We start from the raw sequence: 16,073 nt of genomic DNA, 5'->3' as shown, positions 1-16,073 counted from the left end.
TAGATGGAGAACTGTATAAATTCAGGGCAGTGTATAACAATGCCTCTGGCTTTGGGGAACCATCTAGACACAGAAAGAATGCTGTTCTACAAAGACTCCTGGCACACTCTGGACAACAGGGAGTGGAAACAAAAGACCTGAAATGATAGGAGCATGTTTTCTGACCCCCTTCCCCTCCCACTCTAGCCATCCCCCCGACAACATGGACACGGGGGCTTCCCTCCCCTCTCCCCATTTTCTCAGAAATACCCTCTAGCCCCAGAAAGCAGATTCACAGAAAAATAACCAACCGACTCCCCACCAGGGCACTTTCACTCTCAGCCGCTGAGCTCCACTTCCGCGCTCCCGTCTCACTTTCAGACTGCTCGGCTCTGCTTCTGGGGGTTTCCTGCTTACCTGGGTCAGAGCAACTCTTCCATAGGCAAACTTGGGTGTTGATGGAGGGATGGGACCTTCTGGCACTTGCTCAAACTATACAACAGAGAGAGGGGAAAGAGAGAGAAATGGGAAACAAACGAACAGTCATTAAGTCCTCAGAAACATAGCCATAAGATTCCGTTTTCTGAGGGCAATGAATGTACCAATGGGCTTTACACAATTGATGCATGCATGGGTTGTGATAAGAGTTGTATGAGCCCCTAATAAAACGATTAAAAAAAAAAAGATTCCGCTTTCAAGAAGGTAGGTTAACAAGAACCAGCCGGTACAGTGCTTGTGATTTTTTGAAATGCAAAGGAAAGGCTGATCAAGCTTCCCCCTCGTTTTAAGGAATATTCTAAGTCCCAGGAATCATTGCAATAACGATAGAACAAAAGACTTCGAAACAGAAGCAGCAGGCAAAGATTGGGGAAGGGCCAACAAGTCCTGAAGGGGAGCAGCCAATAGCAGAAGAATCAAGCCTGGGATAAGGTACTCCATCCGTTAACTGGCTGGGGTTACAGAAAAGGGCATCCCTATTCTTGTGAGACAGCACTGAAATCCTCAGGGAAAGGACCACGTTATGGGTTTGTTAGGCGTCAGTCAGTCCGTCAGCTCACCCACAGCTCCCTGCCCCATGTGCCTCAGGCAGGGACCAAACACACTGCCTGAAACACCCTAGGGGATGCCCCATGGAGGCCACTGTCCCTCCCCCCTGGTCCCTACACTCTGCTGGCATAAGGCCCTGGGCCTGAGGCGGTCAGTCTTCCCAGGGTGGTGGCCACCCTTGGGAGGAGGAACTGGAAAGGGAGCTTCCAGGCAGCAAGTGCATGCTGGAGTAGGCAGGTAGACACTGGGCAGAGCCAGAGTTCTTGGAGACCGGGCAGCCACCACAAAGGACCAGCAGAGCAGAGCTAACGTTTGGGCACCGCTCCCCAGTACCATGGGGGCAACAACTGGTCTGGGCCCAGCCAGCGACCATCGTCCTCCATACCACTCTCCTGTCCATAATACGACGTTCACACACTGTCCACGTCACAGAGTACCCCATTTTCAGAATGTACTGCAGATGTGAAGTGACACATGCCTATCGACAAACAGGCTTCAAAAACCATGTGAAAAATTGGAATTAAAAGACAGTGGGAAATTACCCTAAAAAGTGTGAAATCCCCTCATCTAGATGAGTCACATAGACCCGGGGCTAAGTCCCAGGTCTTGGAAAGCTTTCTGTCCATCCAGGGTCTCGGGAAAGGTTCCTCTGTGATCTCTCGGGATCCCTCCTTCTCTTTGTTTCTCCCCTTTTAAAAGTAATAATAAAAGCTAACGATGTGAGCAAAAATATGTTAGGAAACAGCAAGTCTCCAGTCTCACTTTTCTCTTAGTTCTGTTCTTCAGAAGAAACCATTTCCAAGTTGGTTAATTATTCCTATTTTCTGCTTCTACTGGTCTCTAAATATTAAGCTGACTCTACTATTTCTTGCATCATCAATGTAAAACATTATCATTTTTTTAATACAGGAGAGTTTATCTCCTTTCCTACTGATACGGTTGTGTCACTATTTTTCCTTTGCCTCCTGGTTATCTTTGTAAATTTGAATAATAGTTTATACCTTAAACCATAGCTTCCCAAACACGTGGCTGACCACTCTCCTTCTCAGGAAAAAAAAAAATCGCTCAGTACCTACTGGCAATGAAAGATGTTTGTGCTACAGCCCACAATCCAGAACAAACCATAGGCACCTGCTTTGGAAGCCCCTGATCATTCCAGCGCCAGCCCCTCCCAGGAGAGGTGTCCCTTTGTTTCTTAGCTCCAACATTGTGCGCACCCTTTTTAACGAGAAGGCTATCAGCATCCTTCTCTGCTTCTCTCTCCTCCATCAGTTTAAGCTATTAGTTCAACAAGCTGCCCTCTAAGTCCCCTCCCTGTATACACTGACTCAATTAAAAATCAATCAAACTTTATGGATTATATGCCAATAACATCACTGGAGGAAAATCAAGTGTGCTCATAGTATCATGAGCCTATAACTACTGTTCTCTGCACAGCCATGGGTTATATTGCCAGGATGACAGGTTCTGTTTTTTCAGTTTGGGGTTCTTCTTTGGAATTTCTAACTGCTTCTTTTTCCTTCCCCCTCCTATCTTTAGGTTGATACCTTTACAGGTTGTTCCAAATTTTCAAGGAAGGTACCAAGAAGTTTTCCAAAGAGATCTAATTTCCTCTAGAAAATTCCCTTTTGAAACTCACAGTCTTCCTACTCCAAGGGGCTCAGGGCTCTCTAGGCTTGATATCCTGGGACATTATTCATTACTCCTTGGCTTTGAGCTCCTGCTTCTAGGATCTTATGACTTCAGTACACCAAAGGACAATCCCATTTATTCCCTAAGAATTGGTGCATAGGTGTAAACTTCCTTTGTGATTGAGTGTCCGAAACCTTGGTTGACCATCTGAATGGGTCAGAAGTAGATGCTCAAAGACACCTTCCTCTCAGTATGCTAAAAGTATTATTATACCTTTGTCAACCACCGTGATTCATGCCACCCCATTCTTGTTCCTTTGAGGATAGGATGGCTGTTCTTTTCTCTCTCTCTAGAAATGTATAAGCTCTCTACTTTCAGTGTCTTAAAACTTTCCAGAGGTGTATCTGGGTGTGTGGATTTTTTTGCATTAATTACATTGGGCAAGAGAGAGAACTCCCAGTTCTAGAGAAATTCAGCATTGCTTCTTTGATATTTTCATTTGATATTTTATTTTCCCTTATGACTAAGAGGTTGGATACCCAAATGGATGCCTCTTATCTTTTCTCTACTGTTTCCATCTCAGTCTTGGTTCTACTGCCTAACTGATTTGTTTCCAAGAAATCTTTCTTATTTTCCAGAGATTCCTTTTGCAACGTGTCCTTAGTTAATAGATGCAATATCTTCTCAAATCTCTTAGGGGTATTGTTCCCTAAATCTTCTATTGCTTCTAGATCCTTTTCTGCTTAGTGCATCTCAGTACTTCTTTTGAGTTGCAGGCGTTCCTGTCGTCTTCTAACGTCTGGGCCTTCTTAGTTGCACATTCACATTTAGTGGTAATATGCATACTTGCATGCTCACCTTCTTTTTCTAACAGTTTTACTGGCACATAATCCACATATCATACAATTCAATAGTTCAATCATATCAAGAATTATATATCTTGATATGATTGAACTATTGAATTGTGTGATATTCAGATCAAGAGCCAATAAAACTGTTAAAAAAAAGAATTGTACAATCATTACCACAATCAATTTTAGAACTTTTTTCACGGTTAAATTGCTTTTCAAATGAGTTGTGTAATCACAATCAATTCTAGTGCTCCCTCCCCATTCCCACATACCTTGTTTGCTCCGGAAATCCCCTCCCCTCCCTATCTCTCCCCTCCCCTCCCACCCTTGTGTCCCCTGTAATCCCTGGCATCAGCTATTATTTCTGTGCCTCCACTCCTTCTGTGCCTCACAAACTGGGAAACCCAACAGACACAAAAGAAGACAAAAACCAAATAAAGTGGTAAGGATAAAAAATAATATAAAGATAAAAATACACATAATGAATAAGAAAGAAAAGACCACCATCAATATTTTAAAAGTCAGGGAAATTTTTTTTTGCCATGGGACAAACAAGAAATACTTGCAGCTAAAACACATTCTGGTTGGGTCAAGTGGGAGGTCAACTAAGTATCAAGATGACAATGGTCTCCATCTGACAGTAAAGGAGTCTCAGACCCTTGCCTGTGGCTAGAGGAATCTGCCAGTGGCTTAATCTGATTAGATCCTCTGCTGATGGGGTTGGGGCTCCCATTGTCCTCCATACCCTTCTACAAATTAGGTGTTCACAGCTAAGCTCTCCCACTTTCCTTTTGTCATATTTGAATTTTGTCACTGTCATCTTGGGATCATACAAGCTGGTGTGGACTCAGTTGATTTCTCACTTGGCTGCTTGTTTGAATACAAGCCTTTAAGACCCCCAAACACTATTCTGATTGATAGCCGGGCACCATCTGCTTTCTTCACCACATTTTGCAGTAGCACCCTTTTCTTCAGTGATTATTTAATGAAGGCAAGTATTGAGCAAGGCCATGTAATCTGAACGAACTCTTCTTGAATTGGGGCTAGAATTAAGTGGAAGCCCAGAATCCATCTGCTTGTCCATGGGATATGCATGACTCAGCCTTAACTTCACGGTCATATTGTGGCAAAATCAAAACCCCATAAGACCAACTATACCAACAACAGCAACCAACCAACCAACAAACAAAACAAAAAGTAAAGGCAGGGAAACAAAACCCCAGAGAAACAAGCATGTAAAACCCTGTCAATCGTCGCCTTGGGGTCTAAGGCAATTACACTGCTGACATCGTCAGAGTTCCCAATGGCCCAGCCCTCCAGACACCGTGGGTATGAGGAGCCTGTACGAGTGCAGTTCCACTTGACCCCCAACTCAGAGTTGTTGCCCTACACAGTTCCGCCTCCCATTCGGTTAAACTCTGCTAACCCTAAGAATGGGGACGGTGCCGGGGGAAACTTCCTGGATCAATTCTTCCAGGTGCAGATGCCTGCCCACAGATGGAAGCCTGTCACGGCACTGTGCGCACTCATGTAACAGTCCTGCGTGGGGTGCCCAAGCAACATCCACTGCAGAGTCTTGTTTTAGGAGAACTGAGCAAGAAGCCAAGTACAATATGGAGGTCTTACCCCCACCTTTAATCCTGATTTTATGACTGGCTCACAGTTTGTGAGAGTAGGATGAAGAAGAGGAAGGCTCGTCAGGAAATAGATGGGATTTAATTAACGTTCCCATTTTCAGCAGCATCTCATTCCCATGTTTTGTCACACCTGCAGTTTGAAGACCTCAACTAGGGTACCTTAAGGCGGGAGACAGACATCCTCACCCTGCTTCCTCAGTCACCACTCTTCCACCCACGGTCCATTTCCCAGAAGCCCTTTCAAACCTCTCATGTGTGAACCATTGCCCATCTTGGTGGTATAAGTGTTTCGTTTGTTTGAATTCCTTTCTTGTTATTTAGCAACAATTTGGAAGGGAGAGTGATAGACATGTAGTCAGTTGGCCATCTTGACCCAGAAGTCTTTTAGATTTCTAAAAGTCAGTAAAATTGCTAATTCGGAGGCACTTTGCAAAGATAATATTAGAATAGATGATTCTGAGGCCAAAGAGTTTCTGCTATCTTAGCCAGACTTGGAAAGAGCAAGATGTTGTAAGACCTCAGTTCCTGACTTTGCCTGGAGCCCAGACCACATCCCACCGCTTTGGCAACTTTACCCAACCCGTGCTCTTCAACAGAAGCAGAAAACCCAGACCTACAGAGCATGATCTGGCAGCGTTATGATTTGGTTCCTGGTGGCGTAGTGGTCAAAGGGCAGGAAATATTTTATTTAAAATAGTAGGTAATAACATTCTCATCAGCAGTTTAAACTTACTTGTTTAGGTCATTTGCCCAATTGCCTTAATGGATCTTGATTTTTTTCCTATTAGTGTTATAAAAGCTTATTACAATCTAGATACGAGCCCTCCACCTATATATCCCATTTGCCACAATTTTCTTTTACTTTTTAAATTTTGGATAATTTTTTTCATTGATACTAGTTTTATTATCATATAGCAAAAGCTCAAATTTCAATCTAGCTAATTAATATTTCAGGAAAGAAAAAAATTAGATGTATCACAAAATATTTTACTTCTATGGAATTTCATTTCTTCATAACCACTTGTGCTTCAATCACAGTTTTCAAACTAATTGTAACTATTTCTTATCATACAAATTTAAATTAGGACACATTTAAATTAGGAAGCTACTCTTTTCCCCATGAAATTAGTTTATTCAATGAGAACTACCTTGTCCTTCACCAAGATGATAATGTTTTTGTATATTCCCCTAATAAGGTCTTATTAAGAAAGCACTGTGTCAGGTCTGGGGCTTGGTACCAAGGATGTAAACAGCTCCTCATCCCATAGTGAGGAATGTGTGCAAATCAGTTCAGTGAACAGACTTTGAAAAGCAGGGTAATACAGATTTCCTCACCATGCTGCTATGGCAGAGTCAGAGTGTGACTAACTCTACTAAGTGGTTCAAAGAGGGCTCCCTCGAGAAGGTGACCGAGGCAAGTCTTCATTTTCCAGGTGGGCAAAGGCAGAGGGAACAGTATGTGCAGAGGCCAAGGGTGCGAGCAGGATGATCACATCCGCAGACTGTCATGTAGCTCCGTGGTAAGGCCAGAGCGTCACCTGCAAGGAGAGGCCTGAATGATGAGGCTAGGGAGGACCAGGAGGTCAAATCGTGGGAGGCAGAGGCCATGGACTACAGGCTTTTTTCTGAAAGTCAGAGGAAACCCAGCCAGATCAGCATTTCAAGCAAACAATTCTGCAAGATAGACCTGAGAAGGTAATTCTTTAGGAAATAAGGATACTTTTCCCACAAGAGTACAGATCATGAACTTGAAAGGCTTGAAAGTCCACCCCCTTACCATTTATTATGCAATATTCATCTTAGCATCTTTAATGATCTCACATCAGACTCTGTGTTTCTACCAGGACTGTGGATTAGCAAGAGATGGCTTCGATCTACACACTGAGCTGTCACTCCAGTGATAAGCCCAGGACAACCAATCAGGCAGTATAGACCGATCCCATGTCAAGATTCACACTTCATGCAGATTTTAAAGGATTGAAAATCCTGTAGCTGTGCCCTTGCTTCCTCATACCCTGACACAACTACGTGCGCCCTCTGGGGAGCCTACTCCGCCTCCTGCCCTCAAGATCCTCAGCTGCCACTTTGATTAATGTCTGCACACTGACCCATCTCCAAAACTCAAGCTGAGCTCATGTCGCTGCTGACATTCGTATGAAGCACTAGAATGGAGCTTTCAAAATGAGTATTCAAAGCACGTGGAAACACGCACTAGGGCACTTACCACTGCCCCTCTCGGGAATCAAGAAGAAGCGGGAAGGCGCTGCCCTATCGTCTTCTGGCTCATTCTCGAGGTCAAAGTGTTAACCATGTCTGCTTGCTATTACCCACACCAAAGAGACTGCTATAGAAAATGCAAATGACATGAGCTTTGACAGGGCTTGAAGATTCACATGAAAAGGATTGTGGAGGTTTTCAACAGAGCCTAGGTTTGGGTAGCCTGGTAGGAAACTCTTATCCCCAGGAGGCCCTGGCAATGGTAGGAATTCCCTTTGACCACTCAAGTTGCTCTCTGGAATTGGGCTAAAGGGGAGGCACATTCCGTTGTTTGACTCTTTGGTGAAGGCAGGAAGAGGGAAGGACTGAATGTGGAGGGGATTACCACTCCCAGATGCAAACAGACTTTGGAAATGCCATTTTATAAGACCGCTCGTTGAGGGTCTGCACGTCCCATTAGAGCCCACGACGTCTTTTCAAACTAATTGCTTTCTTTCTTCCAAACTTGAAATATCAAAGACTAAGAGGGGAAAAATGACCACTTGCCAAATCGCAACCTATCGTAAGCTGTTGGAATGAATTCTATCCATTTCTAGACGTGCTGACTCTCCCCATCTGTTCAATGCGTGGAATTCCCTGGGTTTCTCTTTGGCTTGGCCCACCTCCCCTCTCTCTCAGCTCTCTCTTCCCGTGGGAGCGGAACTGCTTCCTGAACTGTGGTGGTCCTCCTCCACTATGACCCTAAATCTGCGCTTGTCCTGCAGACCCCCCCACCCCCCGAGCTGGTTACTCTTAAATACAGGTGCCTGTTAGACAGGTGTTTCCACCTGGCTGAACCTGGGTGGCATAGTGGTTACATTACACTCCTAGGTCAGCAGTTCAAAACCACTAGCTGCTCCTTGGGAGAGAGACAGGGCTTTCTACTCTTATAAAAGACAGGGGAACAACTAGGGTATTACAAGGAACAATGAAGTGGACATAGAGATCCTGGTGGTGTTAGAGCAGCAAAATCTAGATGAGAGGAATTACTCAGAGGCAGAAGGGCGAGTGTGATGGTGGGGCAGGAGGAGGTAAAAGGAAACAGAGGAAAGATCTAGGAAGCAAAGCTAGGATAGAGATATAAAGATAGGTGTGTACATATGTAACTATATGAAGTCATAACAATAGAGGTATTGGCACATGTGTATATATTTATATGACAGTACATTGAGGAAGTGAACGGACTTTAGGCCTCTGTTCAAGCCTTCCATTAACACAAAAACACCTTATTCTAACAATCTGGCATTCTGTGATGCTCACCTTCCTGGCACAATCACTGAAGACAAATGGGTGCAAAAGCAAATGTGGTGAAGAAAAGCAAATGTGATGGTGCCTGGCTATAAAAAGATATTGCATCTGGGGTCTTAAAGGCTTGAAGTTAAATAAGCGGCCATCTAGCAGAGAAGCAGCAGGCTCACATGGAAGAAGCACACCAGCCTGTGCGATCACGAGGTGTTGACAAGATCAGATAACAGGCATCAGAAGACCCAAAACAAAAACATATTGTTGAGAGCCAGGTGGCTTGGAGCAGGAAGAGATAAGTCAACCAGGGTGCAGCAATGTCTAACATGATGTTAATGCAACATGATTACTGTAGGGTGTATCTTGTGAAATCTAACTGAGAGTAAACAAGGGAGGAGAGCAGAAATCAAGGGTGAGTGATGCCGAGCCTCGGGGAGATTGCCCAGGGACAGACACCGGCATCAACCCACAGACTTGGGGTCAATAGAACCCTAACAAACGAGAGCTCGAACTGTGTGGGACAGAAGCTCGTGGGCTGCGGCTCCAGGTGGAACTGCACTCGCCTAGACGCCGCACACCGACAGTGTCTGGGCTGCTGGGTCACCAGGGAAATGGGTGAAGATAGTAGCACAGGGGGACGATCGACAATGCTGTACTTCTTTGTTTAGGTGAGTTTTTGCTTTCCTGTTTGTAACTGGCTTTTTATGTTTTTGATTTTTCCTTCTTTTTGGGGTGTGTGTGTATTGTGTTTGCTTGGTTGCTGGTTGCCTTATGGCTGCTAGCGATGCAGCTGATCTTACAGGGTTCTGATTTTTGGCATATTATGACCACCAAGGCAAATCTGAGACAGGAAAACCCCATGGACAAGCAGATGGAGTCTGGGCTCCTACGTAACTATAGCCCTAATGCAAGAAGAGTCATGTCTGATGACATGGCCCTGCTCAATACTCACCTTCACTGAAGACAAGGGTGCTACAGCAAAGTGTGGTGAAGAAAGTACATGATTCCCGGCTATCAATCAGAATAGTGTCTGGGTCTTAAAGGCTTGTATTCAAACAACCAGCCATCTAACTAAGTCCGCATGGAAGAAGCACACCAGCTGTGTGATCCAAAGATGACAATTAAACATTTGGATATGGGGCCGGCCCCACTCCCAACTACGTGGACAGCCGCCCCTCCCCCAGAAGAATTTACTTCAGAGGACAGCACTGAAGCTGCAGCTCAGGGAGAGGGGCAGGTCTGGTCAGAGCACACGGGAGAAAATGAAGGGGGAGGAAGAGAGAGTGAAGCATATCCTCGTCCACCAAGCCTTGAGTATGATATCCCTGCTCAGAGCAACCAGTGCACAGAGAAGACCATATGGCTGGCCTCACTATGAGACACAACATCTCTCACTGACCCATAGCCCTACGGGGCACAATACTTGGGACACAGTGTGGGAATTGTGCCTGATCTGACCCCACCACACGGAGGCAAAACACTAAGGGTGTTCAACAGAACAGCAAGGGAGCAGAGCAAGGAAGTTCCAAGGGACTACCAAAAATAGACTTTGGGGCCAGGGCGTGGCACCCCATCAGAGTCGACCAGAAAACACCCCTAAATGTCAACAAACAGACCTTGAACTATTTACAGGGTTTTCTTTTTGTCATTGGTTCTTGTGGTTGTTGTTTTCTTTTGTTGCTTTGTTTTGCTCTATTTTGTTTTTGTGCATATTATTATCTCTGCAAGTCTATCTAGATAAGATAGGCTGGATAAACAATCTGGAGGAGAAAACAATGGGACTGATGGTTTCGGGGGGACATGGGAGAGGGGGAGGTGGGGGAAAGGAAGTGGTGTTAACAAACCTAGGGACAAGGGAACAACAAGTGATCCAAAATTGGTGGCAAGGAGGGTGTAGGAGGCCTGGTAGGGCTTGATCAAGGGCAATGTAACCAAGCGGAATTACTGAAATCCTAATGAAGGCTGAACATGATAGTGGGACAAGAGGAAAGTAAAGAATTAAAGGAAAGAACTAGGAGGCAAAGGGCACTTATAGAGGTCTAAATACAGGCATGTACATATGTAAATATATTTATGATGATGGGGAAATAGATCTATGTGCATATATTTATAGTTTTAGTACTAAGGTACCAGATGGGCATTGGGCCTTCACTCAAGTACTTCCTCAATGCAAGAACAGTTTGTTCTATTAAGCTAGCATTCCATGATGCTCACCTTCCTGACACGATCGCTGAAGACAAATGTGTGCATAAGCAAATATGGTGAAAGAAAGCTGATAGTGCCGGGTTAACAAAATACATAGTGTCTGGGGTCTTAAAGGCTTGAAGATAAACAAGCGACCATGTAGCTCAGAAGCAACAAAGCCCACATGGAAGAAGCACACCAGCCTGTGTGATCATGAGGTGTCGAAGGGATCAGGTATCAAAGAGCAAAAAATCATAGCATTGTGAATGAGGGGGAGTGCAGAGTGGGGACCCAAAGCCCATCTATAACAACTGGACACCCCCTTATGGAAGGGTTGCAGGGAGGAGACGAGCCAGTGAGGGTGCGATGTAGCAACTATGAAACATACAACTTTCCTCTAGTTCCTTAATGCTTCCTCCCCCCACTATCATGACCCCAATTCTACCTTACAAATCCAGCTAGACCAGAGGATGTACACTGGTACAGATAGGAACTGGAAACACAGGGCATCCTGGGCAGATGATCCCTTCAGGACCAGTGGTGAGAGTGGCGATACCAGGAGGGTGGAGGGGATGTGGGGTAGAAAGGGGATACTGATCACAAGGATCTACATATGACCCCCTCCCTGGGGGACAGACAATAGAAAAGTGGCCAAAGGGAGATGTCAGACAGTGTAAGACATGACAAAATAATAATAATTTATAAATTATCAAGGATTCATGAGGGAAGGGGGTTGTGGAGGGAGGGTTAAAAATGAGGAGCTGAAAATAACGATGTATAAATTACCAAGGGCACATGAGGGAGGGGTGAGCGGGTAGGGAGGGGAAAAAAAAGAGGACCTGATGCAAAGGGTTTAAGTGGAGAGCAAATGCTTTGAGAATGATTGGGGCAAGGAATGTATGGATGTGCTTTATACAATTGATGTATGTATATGTATGGACTGTGATAAGAATTGTATGAGCCCCTAATAAAATGTTTTAAAAAAATGAGGAGCTGATGCCAAGGGTGAAGTAGAAATAAAATGTCTTGAGAATAACGATGGCAACATACGTACAAGTGTGCTCAACACAATGGATGCGTGTATGGATTGTGATAAGAGTTGTATGAGCTCCCCATAAAATGACTTAAAATTTGAATATGGTGAAGAGAAAAGTAGCAGAGCTAAAATTATGAACACCTAATTTGCAGAAAGGTATAGAGGCAGTGGGAGCCCCAGACCCATCTGCAGAGGATCTTGTCAGATTGAGCCACCGGCAGATCCACTGTAGCCACAGGCAAGAGTCTCGAACAGCCTTCCTGTCAGGCAGAGAGCACTGCAATCCTGGTGATGCTGGATCCAACTCAACACTTGGCCAGTGACCTCCCTGTGGACCCGACCGGAATTGCATCTAGGTGCAAGTATCTCTTACTTGTTCCACGACAGAAATGTCTTCCCTGGTTTTTAGAAAGTGGATGAGGGTCTTTTCTTTCTGGTTCATTATTTGTATCTTGCTTTTTATATTATTAGTATTTTATCCTTATCACCTTACTTCAACTTTGGTTTTTGTTGTTTCTGGGAAGCAGCCATAAAGGGCATATTGATGTCACAAAAAGACAAGGTTTGGGGGTTTTTTTCTGGTGGGGAAGGGGAGGGGGGCAAGAAAAAAAACCCCTGAAAATTGCCACGTAGAAAAGAATGTTTACCTGGAAGAAGCACACTGGCCTCTGGGATCTAAGGATTACAAATAATGACATACAAATCTGAAGGAGGGCATGGTACCAGAGCTTCAGTCGTGAACACCTGGTTTGCAGAAGGCCATGGATGAGAGCAGAAGCCCACTTCCACTTGCAGGGTCCTCTCTGGTCATCATTGAGGGATGGGACTAGCTGAGCTATCAGACAGAGAACATTGTATGGTCGATTATGGCGGAAGTAATTAGGTTAAAACGTCGTGTCTTATCATTTGACCTCCTTTTTGACCCATTCTATAGTTGTTTCCGTTCTTTAAAAAGTGAAGGGGAAATAAAGGTTGGTTATGTTGAACCCCCATGACCTTGGACCATGGTCTTGCTCTCTTGCAGAACGCATTGGAGAGTGGATGACTGCAGATGCAGTTAGGTTAAAATTTGGCACCTTATCATTTGATCTCTCTTTTGACTCATTTTAAATTTGTTCTACTTATATTTTCCTGTTTTCTTTTTCACGGAGGGTTTCCTCTGTTGTACTTTGTTATCACTGTTAGTTTTGCTTGTTTTATTAAAAATATTTTTCTGTTTATGAAGTCCAGGATAGTTAAAGCTATAGAGCCAAGCCCTGGATTAATGGTTCCTTGAGGGTACGGCAGGGGAGGTGAAGGAGAAATGGAGAGCTAAGAATAATTAGCACAAGAAGGAAGATCATGTTCTAAAATTGATAGTGATGATTGTACAACTATCCCTAAGATGACAGAACTATTGAAGTATAAGATTTGTGAATGATATGCCAATCCAACTGTTAATTATTTTTAATCTTATAAATTATAGAAAACAAGGTACAAAAGGACAACTAGTAAATGAAAAGATATACAACTCTGGTACTCGTCACTGAAGAAACGCAGGCTTTTAAAAACACTACCTTTTTCATATGTCAAATGGCAAAGATAGAAAAGTCTGATAGTTCACAGCATGGTTAAAAGTGTGAGGAAATAGTACCTTTAACTGATACAACCACATTGAAGGGCAATTTGGTAATACCGATAAAAAATGTCAAATGCAAATAACTTTTGAACCACAAATTCTCCTTCTAGAAAACGCCCTATAGTCATCTTTGAACTGAGGAGGCCTGGTGTCACTGTCGGTTAGACACTGGGTGGTTAACTTCACAGCTGGGAGTTCAAAGCCCCCGGCCATCCAGCGGGAGAAAGATGCTCGCTGTCTGCCCTGGGAAGATGTAAAGTCTCAGAAGGCCTATAGAGTTGCTCTGAGTCAGAACTTGAGAGCATTGGGTTTGGCTTTACGTTCCTCCTTAAACAGGTTCACTGAATGCCACAAAATGTAAGTCTGAAATCATTTCCATCTGCATCGATTAGAAATGAAGTCTGTGGCGGGGTGGCGAAATGAAATTCCTTGGGATGACTCTTCTAGTTAGTGTATGCCATGGTCACCAACTGACTGGGTGGGCAAATAAAGTACAGAGTGCTCTAACCAGGTGGCAGCAGATCTTAAGAGGCAGCGTGGTAAGCTTCCTGGACCACAGAACAAGTAAGGTTGAATGCCTTTGGTCAGGAAGCTGGCTTGCAGAGTGGGGTGCCGTGGGGCATTAATCAGCAGTATCTTTTGCTGGCACAGGGGAGAGGCTAAAGGGGGGACGTGTCTGCCAGCATGTCTGAGAAGAGCCACTGTGGACAAAAGAACTGTGTCCCTAATGAGTTCTGATCCTGACTTGTGACCTGCTGTTAACATCCCCAAATAAACTCCTTAGTTGTGAGTACTGTCCATGAGTCTGTGTAGCCAATGCAGTGACATTACTGAACCCAGAGGAACAGAGTGCCATGGGAGGGATGGTGGGTGTCCGAGGAAGGATGGCAGGCACACCAAACCAAGCCAGACTCACTGCTGTCAAGTTCATTCGGACTCAGAGCGACCCCAAAGGGAGAGATAGAACTGTCCCTGTGGGGTTCCAAGATTGTAACTCTTTCCAGGAGTAGAAAACTTCATCTTTCTCTCATACAGTGACTAGTGGTTTCAAACTGCTGACCTGGCAGTTCGCAGCCCAACACATAACTACTACACCACCAGGTCTCCTTTAAGACTCTGTCCTTAGACACCCTTTCACCCTCGAAGTCACCCTCATGGCTCAACTTCTCAGTCCAACAATAGTTAGACTTATAAAGTAGGGAGGCAGCAAGACCAGAGAGGTGCACAAGCCTCAGAATAATCAACAGTAAGAGATCAAAAGGCAAAATTTGCCCAGGGGTGTGGCTCAGGAGGAAGCAAGGCTACAAAAGAAGGATGAATATAAAAGGGGAAACACAGGGAAGTGGGAAGAGCGGTGTTCCGTTGTGGGGAGTAAAATCAATGTCAGGAGACAAAATGTGTATGGGTTGTTGAATGGACATCCAAGTTGCTCTGTCAGTTTCCACCAATAGCAGAAGAAAATGTTTTAAATAAATAAAGGTATGCTGATAAATTCTTGAGAATTTATCAAGAAATAGAAGTCCTTTTCGCTTTAGTGTGGGCCACACCTGATGAGGAGAATCCAGCAGAAGTAATGGAAAGACAGCCCTGAGTTTAGGCAATAGAAAGACTAAGCTTTTGTCTTGGGGTTGGTCTCTCTCATGGATCGTTTCCATGAGGAATTGTGTTGTGGGCAGTCTTGGAGAGGCCTACAAGCCAAGGAGCTTGGAGAGTGGCTTCTTCAGGCCCAGCCAAGCATCAGCTCAATGTATTTCAAGGGATAGAGAATGTGCCGACCATATTCTCTAACCAAAATGCAACTAGGAAAGAAATCAGCAATGAACTAGAAACAGACTCTGTGTGATAAAAACAAACAAACGAGCGACCCAAACAAATAGAACCACCTCTAAACAGCTCCTAGGTCAATGAGAATGGAAGGTGTTACACGTTTCAATGACCAGTGATAATTAAGGGGGTTGCATATAGAAATTTATGAGATGTACATTTGAAGGAAATACTGCACCTTAAATGTCCGCACAGAAAAGAAGGAAGGTGCAAGTAAAGGCAAACGCACTGCCATGGAGTTCATCCTGCCTCAGAACAGCCCTTTATCCGGTCTGAGGCTGTGAAGCTTTACCAAAGCAGATAGCCTAGATTTTCTCCCGCAGAGCCATGGGTGGGTTTGAACCGCACACCTTGCGGTGGGCAGTCCAACACTGAACCAATAGCACCCATGGGGCTTCTCACATCAAGCAGGGACAGAGAACAAACACACGAGGGGGAGCTTGAGAGTCATCATCATACAATTTCTGCAGAGATCAAACCGATAACGAACAACATTTTAATAATATATTTGACCTTTTAGGAGAAATAGAGATGTTCTAAGAGTAGTTAAGTCTAAATTCTGCTCTTTTATAGGTCGGACATAATTCATAAAACCAATTTCAAACCTAACGCCTGTGTCGCACATCGAGAGGACAACCCACTTTAAAAAATATCCTGCCGTTTGCAGGCAGAAAACCTTCAGTTTTTTGGGTTTTTTTTAACTTCAAAACTCAAGTGACTGAGCAGAAAAACTGTGGGTTTGTTTATGTGTGTGCGCGTGTGTGTGT

At 44.3% G+C, this 16,073-nt stretch overlaps 1 protein-coding gene across 1 annotated transcript in view; it reads right to left on the bottom strand.

Annotated features, from left to right (window-relative positions):
• Window positions 1–16,073, bottom strand: part of GLB1 (galactosidase beta 1) — a 98,386-nt gene that overhangs the window by 31,527 nt on the left and 50,786 nt on the right. The window contains exon 11 of the mRNA XM_075547091.1: window positions 397–471. Coding sequence (XP_075403206.1) covers window positions 397–471 — 75 coding nt within the window. The remainder of the gene's footprint in view (window positions 1–396; window positions 472–16,073) is intronic.

This window comes from Tenrec ecaudatus, chromosome 4 (genome assembly GCF_050624435.1).
Source record: "Tenrec ecaudatus isolate mTenEca1 chromosome 4, mTenEca1.hap1, whole genome shotgun sequence".
NCBI classification, from domain to species: domain Eukaryota; kingdom Metazoa; phylum Chordata; class Mammalia; order Afrosoricida; family Tenrecidae; genus Tenrec; species Tenrec ecaudatus.
The sequence above is the reverse complement of the archived record's forward strand: the minus strand, read 5'-3'. Positions and strand labels throughout refer to the sequence as shown.